Source organism: Brassica oleracea, chromosome C8 (genome assembly GCF_000695525.1).
Source record: "Brassica oleracea var. oleracea cultivar TO1000 chromosome C8, BOL, whole genome shotgun sequence".
Lineage (NCBI taxonomy): Eukaryota > Viridiplantae > Streptophyta > Magnoliopsida > Brassicales > Brassicaceae > Brassica > Brassica oleracea.
The window spans coordinates 19,312,397-19,330,796 of NC_027755.1; the positions used below are offsets into that span (position 1 = coordinate 19,312,397).

At 38.0% G+C, this 18,400-nt stretch overlaps 2 protein-coding genes and 1 pseudogene across 2 annotated transcripts; 1 reads left to right on the forward strand and 2 right to left on the reverse strand.

Annotated features, from left to right (window-relative positions):
- The first annotated feature begins 1,324 nt into the window (after positions 1 to 1,324).
- Positions 1,325 to 10,028, forward strand: LOC106308866 (annotated as a pseudogene).
- A 1,809-nt stretch (positions 10,029 to 11,837) lies between these two features.
- Positions 11,838 to 14,284, reverse strand: LOC106312033 (NADPH-dependent pterin aldehyde reductase). The gene is made up of 5 exons (XM_013749402.1): positions 13,972 to 14,284; positions 13,637 to 13,706; positions 12,873 to 13,066; positions 12,255 to 12,427; positions 11,838 to 12,090 (listed from the first exon to the last, which is right to left on the reverse strand). Exons 1-5 carry the CDS (start codon positions 14,191 to 14,193, stop codon positions 12,021 to 12,023), a joined length of 729 nt encoding a protein of 242 aa, XP_013604856.1. The 5' UTR covers positions 14,194 to 14,284; the 3' UTR covers positions 11,838 to 12,020.
- A 21-nt stretch (positions 14,285 to 14,305) lies between these two features.
- LOC106312031 (zinc finger CCCH domain-containing protein 5) lies at positions 14,306 to 18,152 on the reverse strand. The gene is made up of 9 exons (XM_013749401.1): positions 17,746 to 18,152; positions 17,506 to 17,664; positions 17,302 to 17,433; positions 17,055 to 17,213; positions 16,186 to 16,278; positions 15,979 to 16,095; positions 15,719 to 15,793; positions 15,416 to 15,633; positions 14,306 to 15,316 (listed from the first exon to the last, which is right to left on the reverse strand). Exons 1-9 carry the CDS (start codon positions 18,118 to 18,120, stop codon positions 14,425 to 14,427), a joined length of 2,220 nt encoding a protein of 739 aa, XP_013604855.1. The 5' UTR covers positions 18,121 to 18,152; the 3' UTR covers positions 14,306 to 14,424.
- Positions 18,153 to 18,400: the final 248 nt, after the last annotated feature.

The window sequence follows — 18,400 nt, forward strand, 5'->3', positions numbered from 1 at the left end:
ATTTAAAAAATGTTATGAAGTAGAATGTGGTATTGACACATAGGAAATGACAAAGTTGTGAATCACACATGAGATAAAAGTTTATTTATAAAAGTTCTCCTAACAAGGGGATCTTATTCGAAAACAAAAATCAGCATCAAGACATTATAGGAATGAATACAATACGAGTTACTTAAAATCATAACGATCTAAAACCATTGCCAAAATTATGTTCATGCCTAATGTAAACAAACTTTTGTTTTCTCTGTGATATAAATTATTAAGTGTATTGCTGAAGTTTTTTTTTGTGTTAAAGATATTGCTGAAGTTTCTTTGTAATATTAACTCCAGGGGTTGAAGAACTTCAAAAGAGAACTCGTGATGATGAGTTGGAAATGCTCTGAGATGGTTGATAGATCCGACCGTTAATAGAAACTCCAATTTGATCTCAAGTTGAGTTTTCAAGCTTCCATCTACTCAATTTGGAAGGAAGGAAACAAAAGGCTCCATTCCTCAGCAGCTAGGCCTGTGTCTACTATCATTGAAGAAATTAAGAACACTGCTCGGTATAGGCTAATTCCTCTTTCCAGATCGCAAGGTGAGTCTTTCACTGAGATATCCTTTTTGAACTTGGCTGGAGTTGTTTACTTGATTTCTTTATTCTCACTGATGTTGCAATTTTCGTTGACGTCTCTGTTCTAATGCTCTGGTTTGAAGACTTCTATTTGTAAGCTTGACTATTTTAGTGATAAGCTTTTCTCTTTTTTTTAAGATGTTGGCTTTGTGGGTACTTATCTGTCTCTGCGTCCCAACAAGAGCTTCAAACCCAGCGCCGACTCTAATTATCAACGTAAGATTTTATGATTCTTGCATGTTTTTTTTTGCTAAAATATTAATTCTTGCATGTTTTTGATGTTATTCACATTTAATTTAAGGGATATAATAACGTTTTTCCATTCTTTTCATGAAACTAAAGAGCCCGGATGGTGATGTTATTGATTGCATCAAGAGATATGATCAGCCCGCGTTTCGACATCCTCTTCTAAAACACCATCAAATTGAGGTCTTTTCCTTTCTTCTCATTTTTATTTAGAAATTCCGATTTTATGTTTTATATTACATATTCTAGGAAAAAATTTGTTTTAAAAAGATTCATTTTTTACATTTCCAAGACATGTTTTATTAACTAATTGCAAATTTCAAAAAATTTAATTATACTTACTGAATTATTATTGGTTTAAAATTGTGAAAAAAGATAAACACAAAAATTATGCAAATTTAATGTGTTTTATTAAAATATATAAAAAATCTAAAATATGTAAAAAAAACAGAGTAAGTATAAAAGATGGACTGTAATCCGACAAAAGATGTATGACGAATTTCAAGATAACCTCACGTACTAGTTTCATACCATGAAACATGTTTTATTCGTCAACAATATTTTAAAGCTCACACACTAATCCCTGAACCCAAAAAAAAAGACACGTGATCTACTACTATTATTTCACATGTTCTTTTTTATAGGACTTTCTCTTATTATTTTCTGTCGCTTGTTAGGAAGAGTTACATTTTGGGCCTTCTTATTAAGAAATTTAGAATATTGGGCCTTGTAAGTTTAAGATTTTGATTTACAGCCATGTGACTTCTTAGAGTTGGGCCTTATATCAACAACATAAAATTTTGATGAAATTCAATTTGCTAGCAAAATAACATAACAATAGTGTCATTTTTTTTTTTGTAACATAACATAACAATAGTGTCTAATTGTTACTTTAGATGAAGAAACTAATTTTTTTTGTTTCGTTTGTACAGGAACCACCGGTGGTCAAAACGTATTGGGCGAAGGAAGAAGCAGAGAATGACTATAAGTGGCAAGTATGGCACTCGATTGGAACTGGATGCCCCGATGGATCAATTCCAATTCAAAGACGTTTATCACATCCCAACGAGACTCCAGACCCCAGGGACGTCAATAAAGATCATGAGGTAAAAGGTTCATGTAATATTTAACCAAATTGAAGTAAATTTAACATTTTGAATAATTTATTGTACACTATGTACGAAAATACCCCAAACCAATATGGAACGGACCTGAATTACCCTAAGTTCATTTAAAATAATGTTATTACTTAAATATAAGATCATATAGTTAGTAAAAATATATGATCATATAAACTTTGTTTTGAAAAATGTTTTCTGTTGAAATTACGAGAAAACAAAATGAAGTACAACCGGAATATATATATATATATAACGTACGGCACGTATTTTTGAACAGGCCTATTGTTTTTTATTGTTGAGCTTAATAGCCTTTTATTTTGGGTTGGGCTTAATTGACAAACGCAATTACTTTAGGTTGGGCTGGCCACTTCGATAATAGTTTTTGTCACCTTAACAATTTAATTAACCATATTTAAATTAAGATCGGATAATTTTAACATTACTAGTTTAATTCGGTCAAAATAAGTTTATAAAAATATTAGAAAATACTTTTCTTTTAACAAAATCTTTAACGATATTTTATGGCATGTACTGATAACTTTGATATATTTTTTTGGGAATATGTATAGCATGCGATCGGCCTAATGAGAAATTTATCAAAAATCTATGGTACACAAGCAACCATGAACGTCTGGAAACCAAAAGTAGAAGGATCAGAAGAATTTAGCTTAGGTCAAATCTGGCTAACGTCAGGAACATACCTCGACAACAACCTTAACAGTATCGAAGCAGGGTGGCAGGTTTGTACCATTTCTTCCAATTTTTTTTATTTAATTCTAAATTTATGAATGCATAGAATGACTAATAACTATAAATTTAATTATTTATATTGTATAGGTTTATCCGTTCTTATATCACGACTTCCAGCCGAGATTTTTCATCTACTGGACGGTACTAATTTGATTCTTTTTCAATATGATCTCTTAAATTCAAGACGTTACCAACTAAAAGTCTAAAGTATAGTAACAATAAATAAATGTCATAAATATTAATATAATACTGGCTAGTTGTGACAATTGAAATGTATTTAACAAACAAACTAATAATGTATTTTTTTATTCAGTCTTACCGAAAATCAAAATACTATGTGTTACCATTAACTAGTTACCTATGTTACATGTTCAAGTCGTATATCATCATAATTTGAAAACATAATAGTACGTTTCTCTTAAAATTTTAATTCGTATATAATTTCTTACATTTTTTTATGGGCTTTTTGCAAAAGTAACTCAAAACTTAAAGTCAAACAGAAAACTAACATTTTCTTTTGACTCCTTTTTTTTTTGAGATTTTAACCTCACACCTGCATTTTATCTACGAAAATGCCATTAACATTTTGTTTTTTTTTTTTTATAAGTCGTCTAATAAGTCGTCCAGATGGAAGACTTTCCAGACGACTTAATTAAGTCGTCCGATAAGTCGTCCAGCTGGGAAGACTTTCCAGACGCCTTATTATAAGTCGTCTAATAAGTCGTCCAGATGGAAGACTTTCCAGACGACTTAATTAAGTCGTCCGATAAGTCGTCCAGCTGGGAAGACTTTCCAGACGCCTTATTATAAGTCGTCTAATAAGTCGTCCAGATGGAAGACTTTCCAGACGACTTAATTAAGTCGTCCGATAAGTCGTCCAGCTGGGAAGACTTTCCAGACGCCTTATTATAAGTCGTCTAATAAGTCGTCCAGATGGAAGACTTTCCAGACGACTTAATTAAGTCGTCCGATAAGTCGTCCAGCTGGGAAGACTTTCCAGACGCCTTATTATAAGTCGTCTAATAAGTCGTCCAGATGGAAGACTTTCCAGACGACTTAATTAAGTCGTCCGATAAGTCGTCCAGCTGGGAAGACTTTCCAGACGCCTTATTATAAGTCGTCTAATAAGTCGTCCAGATGGAAGACTTTCCAGACGACTTAATTAAGTCGTCCGATAAGTCGTCCAGCTGGGAAGACTTTCCAGACGCCTTATTATAAGTCGTCTAATAAGTCGTCCAGATGGAAGACTTTCCAGACGACTTAATTAAGTCGTCCGATAAGTCGTCCAGCTGGGAAGACTTTCCAGACGCCTTATTATAAGTCGTCTAATAAGTCGTCCAGATGGAAGACTTTCCAGACGACTTAATTAAGTCGTCCGATAAGTCGTCCAGCTGGGAAGACTTTCCAGACGCCTTATTATAAGTCGTCTAATAAGTCGTCCAGATGGAAGACTTTCCAGACGACTTAATTAAGTCGTCCGATAAGTCGTCCAGCTGGGAAGACTTTCCAGACGCCTTATTATAAGTCGTCTAATAAGTCGTCCAGATGGAAGACTTTCCAGACGACTTAATTAAGTCGTCCGATAAGTCGTCCAGCTGGGAAGACTTTCCAGACGCCTTATTATAAGTCGTCTAATAAGTCGTCCAGATGGAAGACTTTCCAGACGACTTAATTAAGTCGTCCGATAAGTCGTCCAGCTGGGAAGACTTTCCAGACGCCTTATTATAAGTCGTCTAATAAGTCGTCCAGATGGAAGACTTTCCAGACGACTTAATTAAGTCGTCCGATAAGTCGTCCAGCTGGGAAGACTTTCCAGACGCCTTATTATAAGTCGTCTAATAAGTCGTCCAGATGGAAGACTTTCCAGACGACTTAATTAAGTCGTCCGATAAGTCGTCCAGCTGGGAAGACTTTCCAGACGCCTTATTATAAGTCGTCTAATAAGTCGTCCAGATGGAAGACTTTCCAGACGACTTAATTAAGTCGTCCGATAAGTCGTCCAGCTGGGAAGACTTTCCAGACGCCTTATTATAAGTCGTCTAATAAGTCGTCCAGATGGAAGACTTTCCAGACGACTTAATTAAGTCGTCCGATAAGTCGTCCAGCTGGGAAGACTTTCCAGACGCCTTATTATAAGTCGTCTAATAAGTCGTCCAGATGGAAGACTTTCCAGACGACTTAATTAAGTCGTCCGATAAGTCGTCCAGCTGGGAAGACTTTCCAGACGCCTTATTATAAGTCGTCTAATAAGTCGTCCAGATGGAAGACTTTCCAGACGACTTAATTAAGTCGTCCGATAAGTCGTCCAGCTGGGAAGACTTTCCAGACGCCTTATTATAAGTCGTCTAATAAGTCGTCCAGATGGAAGACTTTCCAGACGACTTAATTAAGTCGTCCGATAAGTCGTCCAGCTGGGAAGACTTTCCAGACGCCTTATTATAAGTCGTCTAATAAGTCGTCCAGATGGAAGACTTTCCAGACGACTTAATTAAGTCGTCCGATAAGTCGTCCAGCTGGGAAGACTTTCCAGACGCCTTATTATAAGTCGTCTAATAAGTCGTCCAGATGGAAGACTTTCCAGACGACTTAATTAAGTCGTCCGATAAGTCGTCCAGCTGGGAAGACTTTCCAGACGCCTTATTATAAGTCGTCTAATAAGTCGTCCAGATGGAAGACTTTCCAGACGACTTAATTAAGTCGTCCGATAAGTCGTCCAGCTGGGAAGACTTTCCAGACGCCTTATTATAAGTCGTCTAATAAGTCGTCCAGATGGAAGACTTTCCAGACGACTTAATTAAGTCGTCCGATAAGTCGTCCAGCTGGGAAGACTTTCCAGACGCCTTATTATAAGTCGTCTAATAAGTCGTCCAGATGGAAGACTTTCCAGACGACTTAATTAAGTCGTCCGATAAGTCGTCCAGCTGGGAAGACTTTCCAGACGCCTTATTATAAGTCGTCTAATAAGTCGTCCAGATGGAAGACTTTCCAGACGACTTAATTAAGTCGTCCGATAAGTCGTCCAGCTGGGAAGACTTTCCAGACGCCTTATTATAAGTCGTCTAATAAGTCGTCCAGATGGAAGACTTTCCAGACGACTTAATTAAGTCGTCCGATAAGTCGTCCAGCTGGGAAGACTTTCCAGACGCCTTATTATAAGTCGTCTAATAAGTCGTCCAGATGGAAGACTTTCCAGACGACTTAATTAAGTCGTCCGATAAGTCGTCCAGCTGGGAAGACTTTCCAGACGCCTTATTATAAGTCGTCTAATAAGTCGTCCAGATGGAAGACTTTCCAGACGACTTAATTAAGTCGTCCGATAAGTCGTCCAGCTGGGAAGACTTTCCAGACGCCTTATTATAAGTCGTCTAATAAGTCGTCCAGATGGAAGACTTTCCAGACGACTTAATTAAGTCGTCCGATAAGTCGTCCAGCTGGGAAGACTTTCCAGACGCCTTATTATAAGTCGTCTAATAAGTCGTCCAGATGGAAGACTTTCCAGACGACTTAATTAAGTCGTCCGATAAGTCGTCCAGCTGGGAAGACTTTCCAGACGCCTTATTATAAGTCGTCTAATAAGTCGTCCAGATGGAAGACTTTCCAGACGACTTAATTAAGTCGTCCGATAAGTCGTCCAGCTGGGAAGACTTTCCAGACGCCTTATTATAAGTCGTCTAATAAGTCGTCCAGATGGAAGACTTTCCAGACGACTTAATTAAGTCGTCCGATAAGTCGTCCAGCTGGGAAGACTTTCCAGACGCCTTATTATAAGTCGTCTAATAAGTCGTCCAGATGGAAGACTTTCCAGACGACTTAATTAAGTCGTCCGATAAGTCGTCCAGCTGGGAAGACTTTCCAGACGCCTTATTATAAGTCGTCTAATAAGTCGTCCAGATGGAAGACTTTCCAGACGACTTAATTAAGTCGTCCGATAAGTCGTCCAGCTGGGAAGACTTTCCAGACGCCTTATTATAAGTCGTCTAATAAGTCGTCCAGATGGAAGACTTTCCAGACGACTTAATTAAGTCGTCCGATAAGTCGTCCAGCTGGGAAGACTTTCCAGACGCCTTATTATAAGTCGTCTAATAAGTCGTCCAGATGGAAGACTTTCCAGACGACTTAATTAAGTCGTCCGATAAGTCGTCCAGCTGGGAAGACTTTCCAGACGCCTTATTATAAGTCGTCTAATAAGTCGTCCAGATGGAAGACTTTCCAGACGACTTAATTAAGTCGTCCGATAAGTCGTCCAGCTGGGAAGACTTTCCAGACGCCTTATTATAAGTCGTCTAATAAGTCGTCCAGATGGAAGACTTTCCAGACGACTTAATTAAGTCGTCCGATAAGTCGTCCAGCTGGGAAGACTTTCCAGACGCCTTATTATAAGTCGTCTAATAAGTCGTCCAGATGGAAGACTTTCCAGACGACTTATAATAAGTCGTCTGCGCAGTCTTTTGGATTGAAGTAAATACCTGACTCAAGATAGCAGCTTTCATTGATCTGCGGCCTCTGCTGCCCTCGTAAGCCAGTATCGGTGGAGACGGACTGTCTGCTCTGGGACCACCAATACTAGCACCCAATTCCGGCATAGCTGTGTACGTCTAGACCTGAAGAACTTGTATAAACCCATCCACGGTGTAACAGCCAGCAATTTCTTTGTTCCACAAAGAGTCCATCAGCACCTTAAACGCGACTCTCCCCCATGGATAATTCTCAAACCGTTCTAAATCCATCACTAGCCTTGCCAGAGTAGATCGTGTAGCGGTTGAAAACTTTCTCCCTTCAATGAATCCAGTGAAGATGGAGAGGTACGCGAGCCGCTTGCGATCTTCCCTGGACCAATCCCCGCATCTCTTCAGTGCTGCTATTATCTGATCAGTAGTTGGCCCAGCTTCCAGATGAACTCCCAGCATCCCCCAGAAAGAAACCATCTCTGGGGTAACGTCACATTTTGGTGTCTCAAGGTCCTCGATGTACTCGCAGTTTAGACCAGTGAGGTTTTCAAACTCTAACAGTGAAAACCTCAAAGGTTCTGGACCAACGAGAGACCACATCTCATACTTCTTCTTAATGTCCAGCTTGAAACTGAGCATGTAGTGAACCAGCCTTGAAGCCCAACCAAATCCCTGCTCCTTGAACTTGATGAAAACTCCCAAACTCGACTCCTTGAGCTCTTCAAATTCGTCATCAGTAAGAGCTTTCCTAAGAGCAGTATGCAACTTGCTGTTATCCGTATGATACGAAATGCTATTGTGGGCTTCTGGTTCTTCCCCTGATGTGTATAACCTACGGGGGAGTTCTGGAATATCCATCCTTTTTGTCTGCAAAATAATCAAAGACAACAATATAAGTCCAGACGACTTAGTAGACGACTTAAATTACTTACAAGTCTTCCAGTCGCAGAAGGAGTTGGAGTACTCGTCATTGCGGTTATAGATCTGAAAAAATAAACGTGAAACGGTGAGAATGAGTAAATTGATAGAGACAACGTTTTATGTTCATCTTTTCCTCGAGATTGATGACTTAGCGGCGTTAGGGTTTACAGAGAAACGGCGCTAAGGTTTACAGAGAAGAAGCGGCGGCGCTAGGGTTTAGAAGAAGCGGCGGCGCTAGTGTTTAGAACGTTGGTGACCACGGTGGCGAGGGCGACGGTTTGTTCGGAAATAGTGGAATCGGCGGCGCTAGGGTTTAGAGGAATCGGCGCGGCTAGGGTTAGAAGAAGCTGCGGCGACAACGGTGAGAATGAAGTGAGATAGATAGCCGATGTTGAGAACGATGGTTTGTTCGGAAATCGTGGGAATTCGAAATCGCCTTTGAGAGAGAACTGTTAGGGTTTCTGAATATCGCGAAAAATGAAACAAAAAAAAAAAATCACCTTATATATTGGGTAAATAATCCGGTTAGCTTTAAAATTACATTGGTAAACTTTAAGGTTTGGTCCGGTTTAGACGACTTATTCTGGCTGATAATGTACAACAGACGACTTAATATTTAGTCGTCTGTTTTCAGACGACAAAATATTAAGTCGTCCTAGACCCTAAAATGAACCCCTAAACTAAAATGACTAGATTAACTAACTAACCACGTTATAAAATCAAATTATACTTAAATAGTGTTTACTATACACAGAAATGAACACGCATAAGTAATTTTAAAAATTTTCAAAAACGGTTTTAATGCTTTCCAAAATCTAACCCTAAGAACACATACAATACTACAACATATGTTGATGAAACATAAACTAAAGAATATCATGACTCACTACTTTCACTCATCTATGCTGAAAACAATTGAAATTTGTTATATCTTAATTTATACCTCCTAAGACATATGTTAATTACATAATTCCCATTTTTCACTTATCAAAATATTTTTTACAAAATTTTTAAATTATGTTTAAGACTAACTGTCCAGACGACTTTCAGTTAAGTCGTCTGGACGACTTATTTTCAAGTCGTCTAAACAGACGACTTGCGAGGGGTAGAAACGTAAAAAAAATTCCGTTTTTTTGTTTGGTCACAAGGGGATAGTTGTAATTTCAATAGCCTTTTAGGTTACTTTTGCCTTTGACCCAAATTGGGGTATTGTTTTGGGTTTGACTCCAAGTTTTGAGTCACACTTGGCAATTCTCCCTTTTTTTATTAATACGTTTACGTGTATACATTATAGACGGATACGTACAACCAGACGGGATGTTATAATCTTATGGTTTTGTACAAACCAGCAAGAAAATCCTGGTAGGAGGTGCTATTACTCAGACATCGATATCCGGAGGCACCCAAGTAGAGCTAACCATTAGAATATGGAAGGTTAGAATATACTTTACAAATTACTATACATAATTTTGTAACTAATAAACAACATAAATATAGGATCAAAAACTCGGAAGTTGGTGGCTGGGTATCATCATGGGCCATGGTATTCTAGAACCGGTAGGCTACTGGCCGGCACTACTCTTCACCCTCCAGACCGAGTTTGCAGAAAAAGTGGAATGGGGTGGCGAGATTGTGAACGGACATTCCCTCGGTCGGAACACATCAACGCAGATGGGGTCCGGTTGTCTTTCTTGCGGAATTGGAAAAGCCGCTTACATGAGCAATCTCCAGATAGCGCTTTCCGAAAAGAACTTTGAGCCAGTTCAAGACCTCGCATTAGCAGCAACTAGCCCTGACTACCGTGCCAAGAAGCTCAACAATACATTTTTCTATTACGGGGGACCGGAGCAGATAGAGTCTGGAGGAGCAAATCTTATGTTGAACCATATTTTTATGTATCTTGGTTTCCTTTTGTTTTTATTGGTTTAGATCATTTACCTGTTTGTATCTTGTAAGACTTGCAATCTTTGGTTTGGTTTGTTTTTGCTTTATTTTATCGCATTTAATATAAATAAACACGAGATACAAAATAAGTCTAATAGCTTAAAGAAAATAAATGCAACGGTAGCTAGTCATTAATTTTTTTTAAAAATAATGATATGAATCAAGGTTGACAACAACATCGCTTAGGCTCTTTAGGAGAAGGAGAAGCACACTCCCCAAGACCTTTATAGCCAAAAATGGAACAGTCATGTTGACATTCATACCATGCGTATGTATCCGTACACAAAGTTATGCAGTGGTCATACGAGAATTTTTGGATCTCTACACCTACACAAAACGGATATATCAGATATAACATATAAAAAAAAAACAGTATAACGGTATAACATATAACTTTGTGTACGGATATAACATATATGTTCCTAATACATCGTTATATTATATAACATATCGCTAAAAACAGTATAACATGTCCACACGATAATATCATAATACTAACAAAACTTTTGAATCCATGCCATATACACTTAAGGATGGTACTGCAATTTCTACATAGTTAGCTATTGTAGACCTACCTGAGACCAAAACGTTCTGATTAAACAGCGAAGCTGCTAATATTACTGCGAGTAAGCAAGTCATCAAAGTTTTTGTAGTACCCATAGTAACTTATCGAATGAATCTATTGATACAAGATCTTAATTTTCTGGGATACTAAAGAGAAGTAACATATTTATATATAACTTTTGGTCTTTGGAAGTTTTTTACAATTAACTATTTTTCCATATTAGCGAGTCAAAGAAGTTATTTTGTTGGCAAAATTGACACTTGTAGGTGTCATTTAATTGGGGATTCACTTCTATACATGTAGGCGTCATTTAATTGGGATTCTCAAATCAATAACAGTATCAAAAACAATTTGATACTCTTTTCATTTCAAAATGTTACATAGTTTTAAAATTTTCACGTATTTTAATAAAATATATTAAATTTGTATATTTTTGTGATTATTCATTTCATAATTTTAAGCCAATTAAAAAAGCCAATTAAAAATCTAATAAATACAATTAAATTGTTTTAAAATTTACAATTAGTTGATAAAACATGCATTGAAAATTTAAAAATAGATTTTTTTAAATTTTTTTTTTTAAAATATGCAACTTTATGAAACGGATGAATATTGTAAATTTCATCAACTGCGTAATTCAGTGTTGAAAAGTTCTGTAATTATAGTTTGGTAACATGGTATAAAGTTTATTTGAATTTAGAATTGATATTAAACAAAAATATTTACAATTTTTTTTACATATGCTGTATTATGTGCAATCATAATCCTTTGTAGCACATCATCAACCAGTGAAAGAGTGGCAATCTTGTTTTTGCTTTTGTACCACAGACTAGAACTTTGGCTATACGCCTGCCTAACTACAATTAAATTATTTTATATCGAAAGGTAAAAATTTCGAAATAAGTTTATTTAAATTTTCACTATATCTAAACAATACAAATATTTACTTCAAGAAGTGTATAATATAATTTTGACCAATAAATACCGTAAACAGTATTTAATTTAAGTAAATAGAGTTAGTATCAAGTTTGACTCAAACTATTAAGATTGTAGGTCATTTGACTCATTTCTCTACCTACTTATAACACTTTAATGTTAAAGTTAAAGACTGACTATAACTTTTTATAACAACTCGAATCAACGGACGAAGGTGAAGGGTGAGCATTTCGGGTTTGGATCGGTTAGATGTTAATTGTCCTACGGTCTTAATTCATCTTCCTAACTTTTTATTATCTAAAATTGACTTCAGTGAAAACGTTACAAAAAAATACAGCTTAGTTGAACTTAGAACGTAGTGACTATGCTAAAATTTCTGGTTACAGAAATGAATTAAAGCCTCAAATCAAAGGACTCTGCTGAAGAAGCTCCTTATCCATATTACTGAAGTCAAAAAGCAAAGTGTAGTTTAGTTGTTAGACCGTAAGAGATCCGCCATTATCACCCGCTGTAAGGTTCAGAATCATCGTTGCAGCCTTCACAGCCCTGTAACATTTCCATACCACATCAAAGTTTTAGGGTTCCAGGCAATCAATCCATTAAAAAGAAACACATGAGAATACATCGCATGTTATGAGAAACTAATTTCAAGCGAATACATTTGTTTAAAAAAATATGTCAATGTTCTGAGGAGGTTTGGGGTTGCTTACCATGCATCAGGAGCTTGATACAAGGAAGCTGTGTTGCCAAAGCAGGAAGTGAGCATTTCTGTGTTGATCACTCCTGGATTTAATGCAACCACTGCCATTCCTTCAGCTACCTCCTTTGCCACTGATCGGCTTAAACCCTCGATGGCCCATTTGGATGCACAGTAAGGTGCAACCTGCAGATTCAGTTATGTTTTCAAAAGTTAACCTCATTAGGATCAGGTTTGATGGTACGCCCAAAATCATATAGGTGCAGAAATGCAGAGAACAGAAGGAGACTATCAGAACAAAGTTATCTACAATGATCTTGTAATAGATTATGACAAAGGGGACCAACCAAGTAATTTTCTCTATGTTATCAATGCACCGTGTTTCCTCATTTCCATGTATGATAACTTATGACTGTTTACTCCAACATCAGTGACGAGGTTCCGGCTTCACTTAAGCTTATTAGAGAGGTATCCTACATCATTTCTACATCCGAACAAAGTCTAGCTTAAGATTATTTTAGATAATTCAAAAAAAAATCCTACTATGTTTTACTGTCTTTGTTACTACGTTTCTGTAACTATACGAACAAACATACTATGGTGATTCAATTAAGTGATGACTGAAACTCACCAGGGCAGCACCAGATCTTCCCCATCCAGAAGACATGTTAACAATAATCCCTTGCTTCCGTGGGAGCATCAAAGGGATGAAATGGCGTAGTACATTCACTACTCCTTTGACGTTTGTATCCATGACACTGTCAAAATCTTCTGCAGAGACTTCCCAAATCTTGCTGTTCTTATTGATCGTACCGGCATTGTTAACTGAAACGTGCAATTTACTAACATCAAAAACTACAAAATTGACAATGAAAAATGATGCCAAACAATATGCTCAATAATAATAGAACGTGGACAATAATGGTCATGTAACCATCAAAACTAAAATTTTCACAGACATCATCACCCTCAAGAAAAAAAAAATGACTTTTGAATGTCAACAAAGGATCCGACAGCAGATAGGTTAACGCACGGCTTTAGAATACTCAGGAACTCAAGGGAAAACCAAAAATTTCAGACCATGGGATATATCCATAGGAAACTAAGAAAGGAGCATTAGATGAGCTAAAGAGCAGAGGTCTGACTATAGTTTTCAAGATATGATGACCATAATTTTATCATTTTCTTTTTTAGGCAAGGTGATTAACGTACCTAACGAAAAAAACTAACCTAAGGATTACTATCAAACACATTAGGAACAATCTAATGATCTCTCTAAAAAAATGATAGGTACCATAAAAGAATACCATGACCTCACATTTGAAACTGTTGCCTTCAGGGAAAGGTTGAAGACTGAAGACACAAAGAGTCAAAAAGAAGGTTCAAAACATATACCTATGATGTCTGGGACACCCTTCTTCTCCATGATTGTGTGTGCCATCTCTTTGACACTGCTATCTGATTTCTGCAAACATACACACAGACCATAAAATCATACTAAAAGGTTAACTTCATGAGTTTATCAATATCAAACCGTTGCTGACTAAAAAATATCATCACGAAAACAATCGGTTCACTTAATTAATCCCATTATCGTATGAACACATCTTTGTAGATACACAATTCACATATCAGCAATCATGAACAAATCTCAATTCATTATTCCAGAAAATGTATGCGTTTCCGTTAAAAGTATTCAAGCACTGAGAGTTACGAAGAGCGGCAATTACCACATCGGCGGTGAGGAGGAGATGATTCTCCGGGGAGGAGAGCTCCGATTGAAGAGCGGTGAGCTTCTCCTGAGTTCGGGCGCATCCAATCACAGTGTGGCCTCTCTTCGCCATCTCGAGAGATAAGGCTCTTCCCAGACCTTTGCTCACCCCCGTTATCAGCACGGTTTTCGCCGACGTAACCGAGTTCGCAGCCCCGCTGAAAGGCGTCGCTATCGTCATCGTGCAGAGGTAGATAGATACCGATCAAACTTCTCCTTCTTCTTCGGTGAGAAATGTGCCGCAAACGGATAATTAATTTGTTTACCTATTCTTCTTCTAAAAAACCATTTGTTTATCTTTAAAATTATTTATTTTTAACGTAAAACTTCATTTAATTCTCGCCTAAAAAAAACTCAAACATGTGATGAAATACAAAGGAGATAAAATAAAGAGATGATGAAAGATGATCGATCATATTGGTCTCCAACGCTCAATCTCCTCTGGTTCCTTTGGAGTCTGCTCGTGTGATGACCTTCTTCGTTTCCTATGGCTACTACCAGATCTCTCTTTGTGTCTTTCTTCTCTCTTCTCATCACTTGATGAACCACTTACATTCTCTCTCTTTCCATTCCTGCTTCGATCATAATCAGGATCACCGGTCTTGTATCTACGTCTCTGCTTGCTCTTGTCCCTATCTTTATCTCGTGGACTGGTCTCCACACTTCTTTTCCTCTCATTTCCGTCCTTGTCTCTAAGGTCTGATCTTTTATGCGGACGATGTCTACTTCCACTCGAGTCTCCCTCGTGCGAATGTCTTGAGCTGCTTCTTTCCCTCTGCGACTTTTCACCAACTGCATGACTCTCCTCCTGATCACCTAATGATCCTTCCCTGTGATCTTCTTTCCTTGACCTCCTGTCAGAACTAGACCAATGGCACCTCGTGTCCTCTTCATCGTCCAGCCGTTCTTGAACTTCTGAATTTGATTCTCTTCTGCCATAACGCCTTGAGCTTTTCCGTTTGTGATCCGTCTCTCCCTTGCCGTCGTCATCTCCTGAATCATCATCGGAATAGCTCTCGTGGATTCTTTTCCTCATCCCCCGATGTGTAGGAGAGTGTTCAGACCATTTGCTTTCATGACGCGATGTCTCTTTAGCATGCCGTTGCTCTTTATAAATCTCCCTCTCTAAACTACCGTCTCTAGTACTGCTAGGACTTCCATGACAGTTCTCTTCATGCCTACTAAGTTTGTGTCCACGAGAGCTGTCCCGAGTATCACCATGATTCTTACGGCTCCTATAAGAAGGTTTAGATCCAACGTTCACATGATCATGGTCCCTCGATCTAGATCTTCTTGAAGCTTGCCTGACATGGAAACAAAACGTATGAGCATGACGCTCCGTAACCATATTAAGCAGAAAACACACTGAGCAAGTTAAAGATCTCCAATATAGATTAAGCTACCTCTGTGAATCTGATGGTTGGTCTGATCTAAACTCACTCAACGACCCTGAATATTCACGCTCCATGTGCTTCAAGTCTTCATCTGAATAACCAAATAAAGCGGCCATTTTGCGAATCCAGAATCTCGGAGGTGGTTTGTCAAAGTCAGCCCATTCATAGTCTCCACCAGGGTTTCGGAAACAATGGATGAAGTTGCAAGCAGATCCACGAGAGCAAGTCTGTACAAATAGATAGAAATCAAGAACTAGTAACAAAAAGCCAGAAAATGGAATATCAGCGCATGGACCAGATGAAGAGTCATACTTTAAGCCTCGACTTCATGAACTCCCCGCATATGGCGACTTTCCATCTTGAGATGTTTACAAATTCGCAGTTCACCTAAATAAGGAACGTGCAGTTATCATGGACAAGAATGTTAGCAAGCTGAAAACAAACATAAAGCAATATAATACTTTTATTTGTTTCAGAACAGAGTAAACAAAACACTATGACGATATGAACAAATGAGACCTCTGACAAAACGCCATACAATTGGGTTACAGTTTCCAAGGAAAATAGTTTACCTGTTTACCAGCAAAATATCGACCATTGATGGATTGGTAGGCAAGCATAGCTGATTCCAATGATCTGTAGTGTACATACACATTTCCCTTCAAGTGGAATGAGCCATTTCTACATACCTGAAATGGACATATAAATTTTCCTCTTGAGAAAAGAAAGGCTAGGAGAGAAGGTCATAAGACAATACATATCTACCAACATCTACCAACCTTGAAATTAATAAGTTCTCCATACTTCAGAAACTCCGTATGAACATCTTCATAAAATTCTTCGTAACATTGTTCAGCTTCCTCATCTGTATACTGCAAGGAAGACGGGACAAAAAGAGGGAGAGAGTAAACTACAAAAGTAACTTAAGGCAACAAAAGCAGGCGAGATATGCATGTGAGATTCAGTAGCTTTCATATATCAGTTAAACAAATCAGGATACCTACAGCCTTACGAAATTATAACTGCACTAGTTCCTTTTCAGACACTATATCCCAAAGCAGCCATACCGCATGAATAACACTGTTATATTCTTAAGTCAGGAAAACCAAGCATTTACGAGGTATTGAGCAGTGGATGAATCATTTAGCCCATATCACTCATTACCACGATGAAATGAGAAGCCACTCAAAGCAAGAGAAATGAAACACTGAAAAACAATTGGGAGACTACATAACATTTTAGAATTCAATAACTACAAACATACAAGACACAAAATTATAGTAAGTTTACTATAGTATTGCTACGAAGGCAAAAAAAGAGGCACTAATCCAAGGCAAAAAATTGTGAGCAACATCTATCAGTCAAGTAGGATACAAAGTGAACTGCAACTCCAACCCGGCCCAGGTTATAAGCATGCACCACCACTGAAGGGAATCCATCAATGTCTGATGGAAGTTAAAGAAGATGGTAACAACAATAAAGAAACAAACAGCAGAAATCCGCAAATCAAGAGCAAACAGCAAAAAAAAAAAGGCAGAGAGACTATGGTAATTTTAATTCAGAAAACGAAAAGCCAAGACTAGTAGAGAAGAACTAATTCTAAGTATTATCAGGATACAAGCATCACGAGATGACAGCGATTACAGACCTCAAGCCCCTCATCCTGCTCCCAAGCAATGCCAGGACCGTTATACATGTTCTTCATAAGTATAGTGCACGATTTATCCGGGTAGAAATGAACCCTGCTGCAACGCGGGCCAAACCGACAAGCTCCAGTCTTTAAATGGAAAGGACAATGAGCTTTATCCTGAGCATCGACAAACAAACAAACAAAACTAAGCGTATTTACTAGAAGGAGCATAAGAAAAATACATAAAGAGGGATACAACAATCACCTGCTCAGTTCCGAAGTTGGGTACTTCCTGTGCAACACTATCCAGAATCTGCTGAGCAGAGCTAACATTATGATTCTTTGGAAAAGCTTCTGTTCCCGGAGGTAGAGGGTTCGATGTAGGCCTGTCAGCAATCTTCAAAACAAAAACTCTACATTAGAGAAAAATACTTAGGATGGTAAGTTCATCTAGATAATAATCAAATACCTCATTTCCTTCCACCTGAGCTACAGATCTCTTTGGAACCTTCACTTTGTTCTTCCTCAGAATGATCTCATTACCCTGGAATATAATCTCTGGAGGCCCTTCTTCAATATATTCATATTCACCATCATCATCCTCACCACATTCATCATCCCCACTAGCCTACAAATGTCACACACAGATTCAAATCTAATTCAACAGATACAATAGGAGCTCGACATTGACAACAAACAAAAGAACTACCTCAAGCTTTCTCAACTCCTCTAACTCCTTCCAACGCCTTTCTTCCTCTTCCTCTTTCTTCCTCTTAATCTCCATAGCCTCTCTCCAAGCTCTCTCACTCTCCTCGAACTCTCTCAGCTCCTTCTCTCTCTTCCGCTCCTCCTCTTCCTCAATCGCCTTCAGCTTCTCCTGCTCCGCCGGATCGTTTAATTTGGCTTCCGCCTCCTCTCTCTCTTTCGACGCTATCTCCTTCCTCACCTGCTTCCTCTTCATCTTCTTCATCGCTTTTCGTTTCTCCTTACGGCTCATCTCCGCCGATTTCTCTTTACTCTCTTCAAACCCTCCCATCGCTTCTTCGAGTCGCTCTCCTTCTTCCTTTTCGTTCCGCGGCTCCATTATTCCGATCGCGTTAACCTCTCGCTCGGAGGTTGAAAGGAACCCTCTTGAGTCGGTTTGCTTAAACCGAAATCGAATAAAAGAATACCAAACGAACCGAACTCGATATACGATTGGATTAAACCATACCAAACCGGAAAACCTTAGTTGGTGTTTTAAATGTATTTATAAATTTACAGCTAATAATTTTAAAAGAAACGTTAGATATATATATAGATAAAAAATATTAAATTTATTTAAAATTTTACCAAAAAGTTTATTAACTTTAAGCTACAATTAA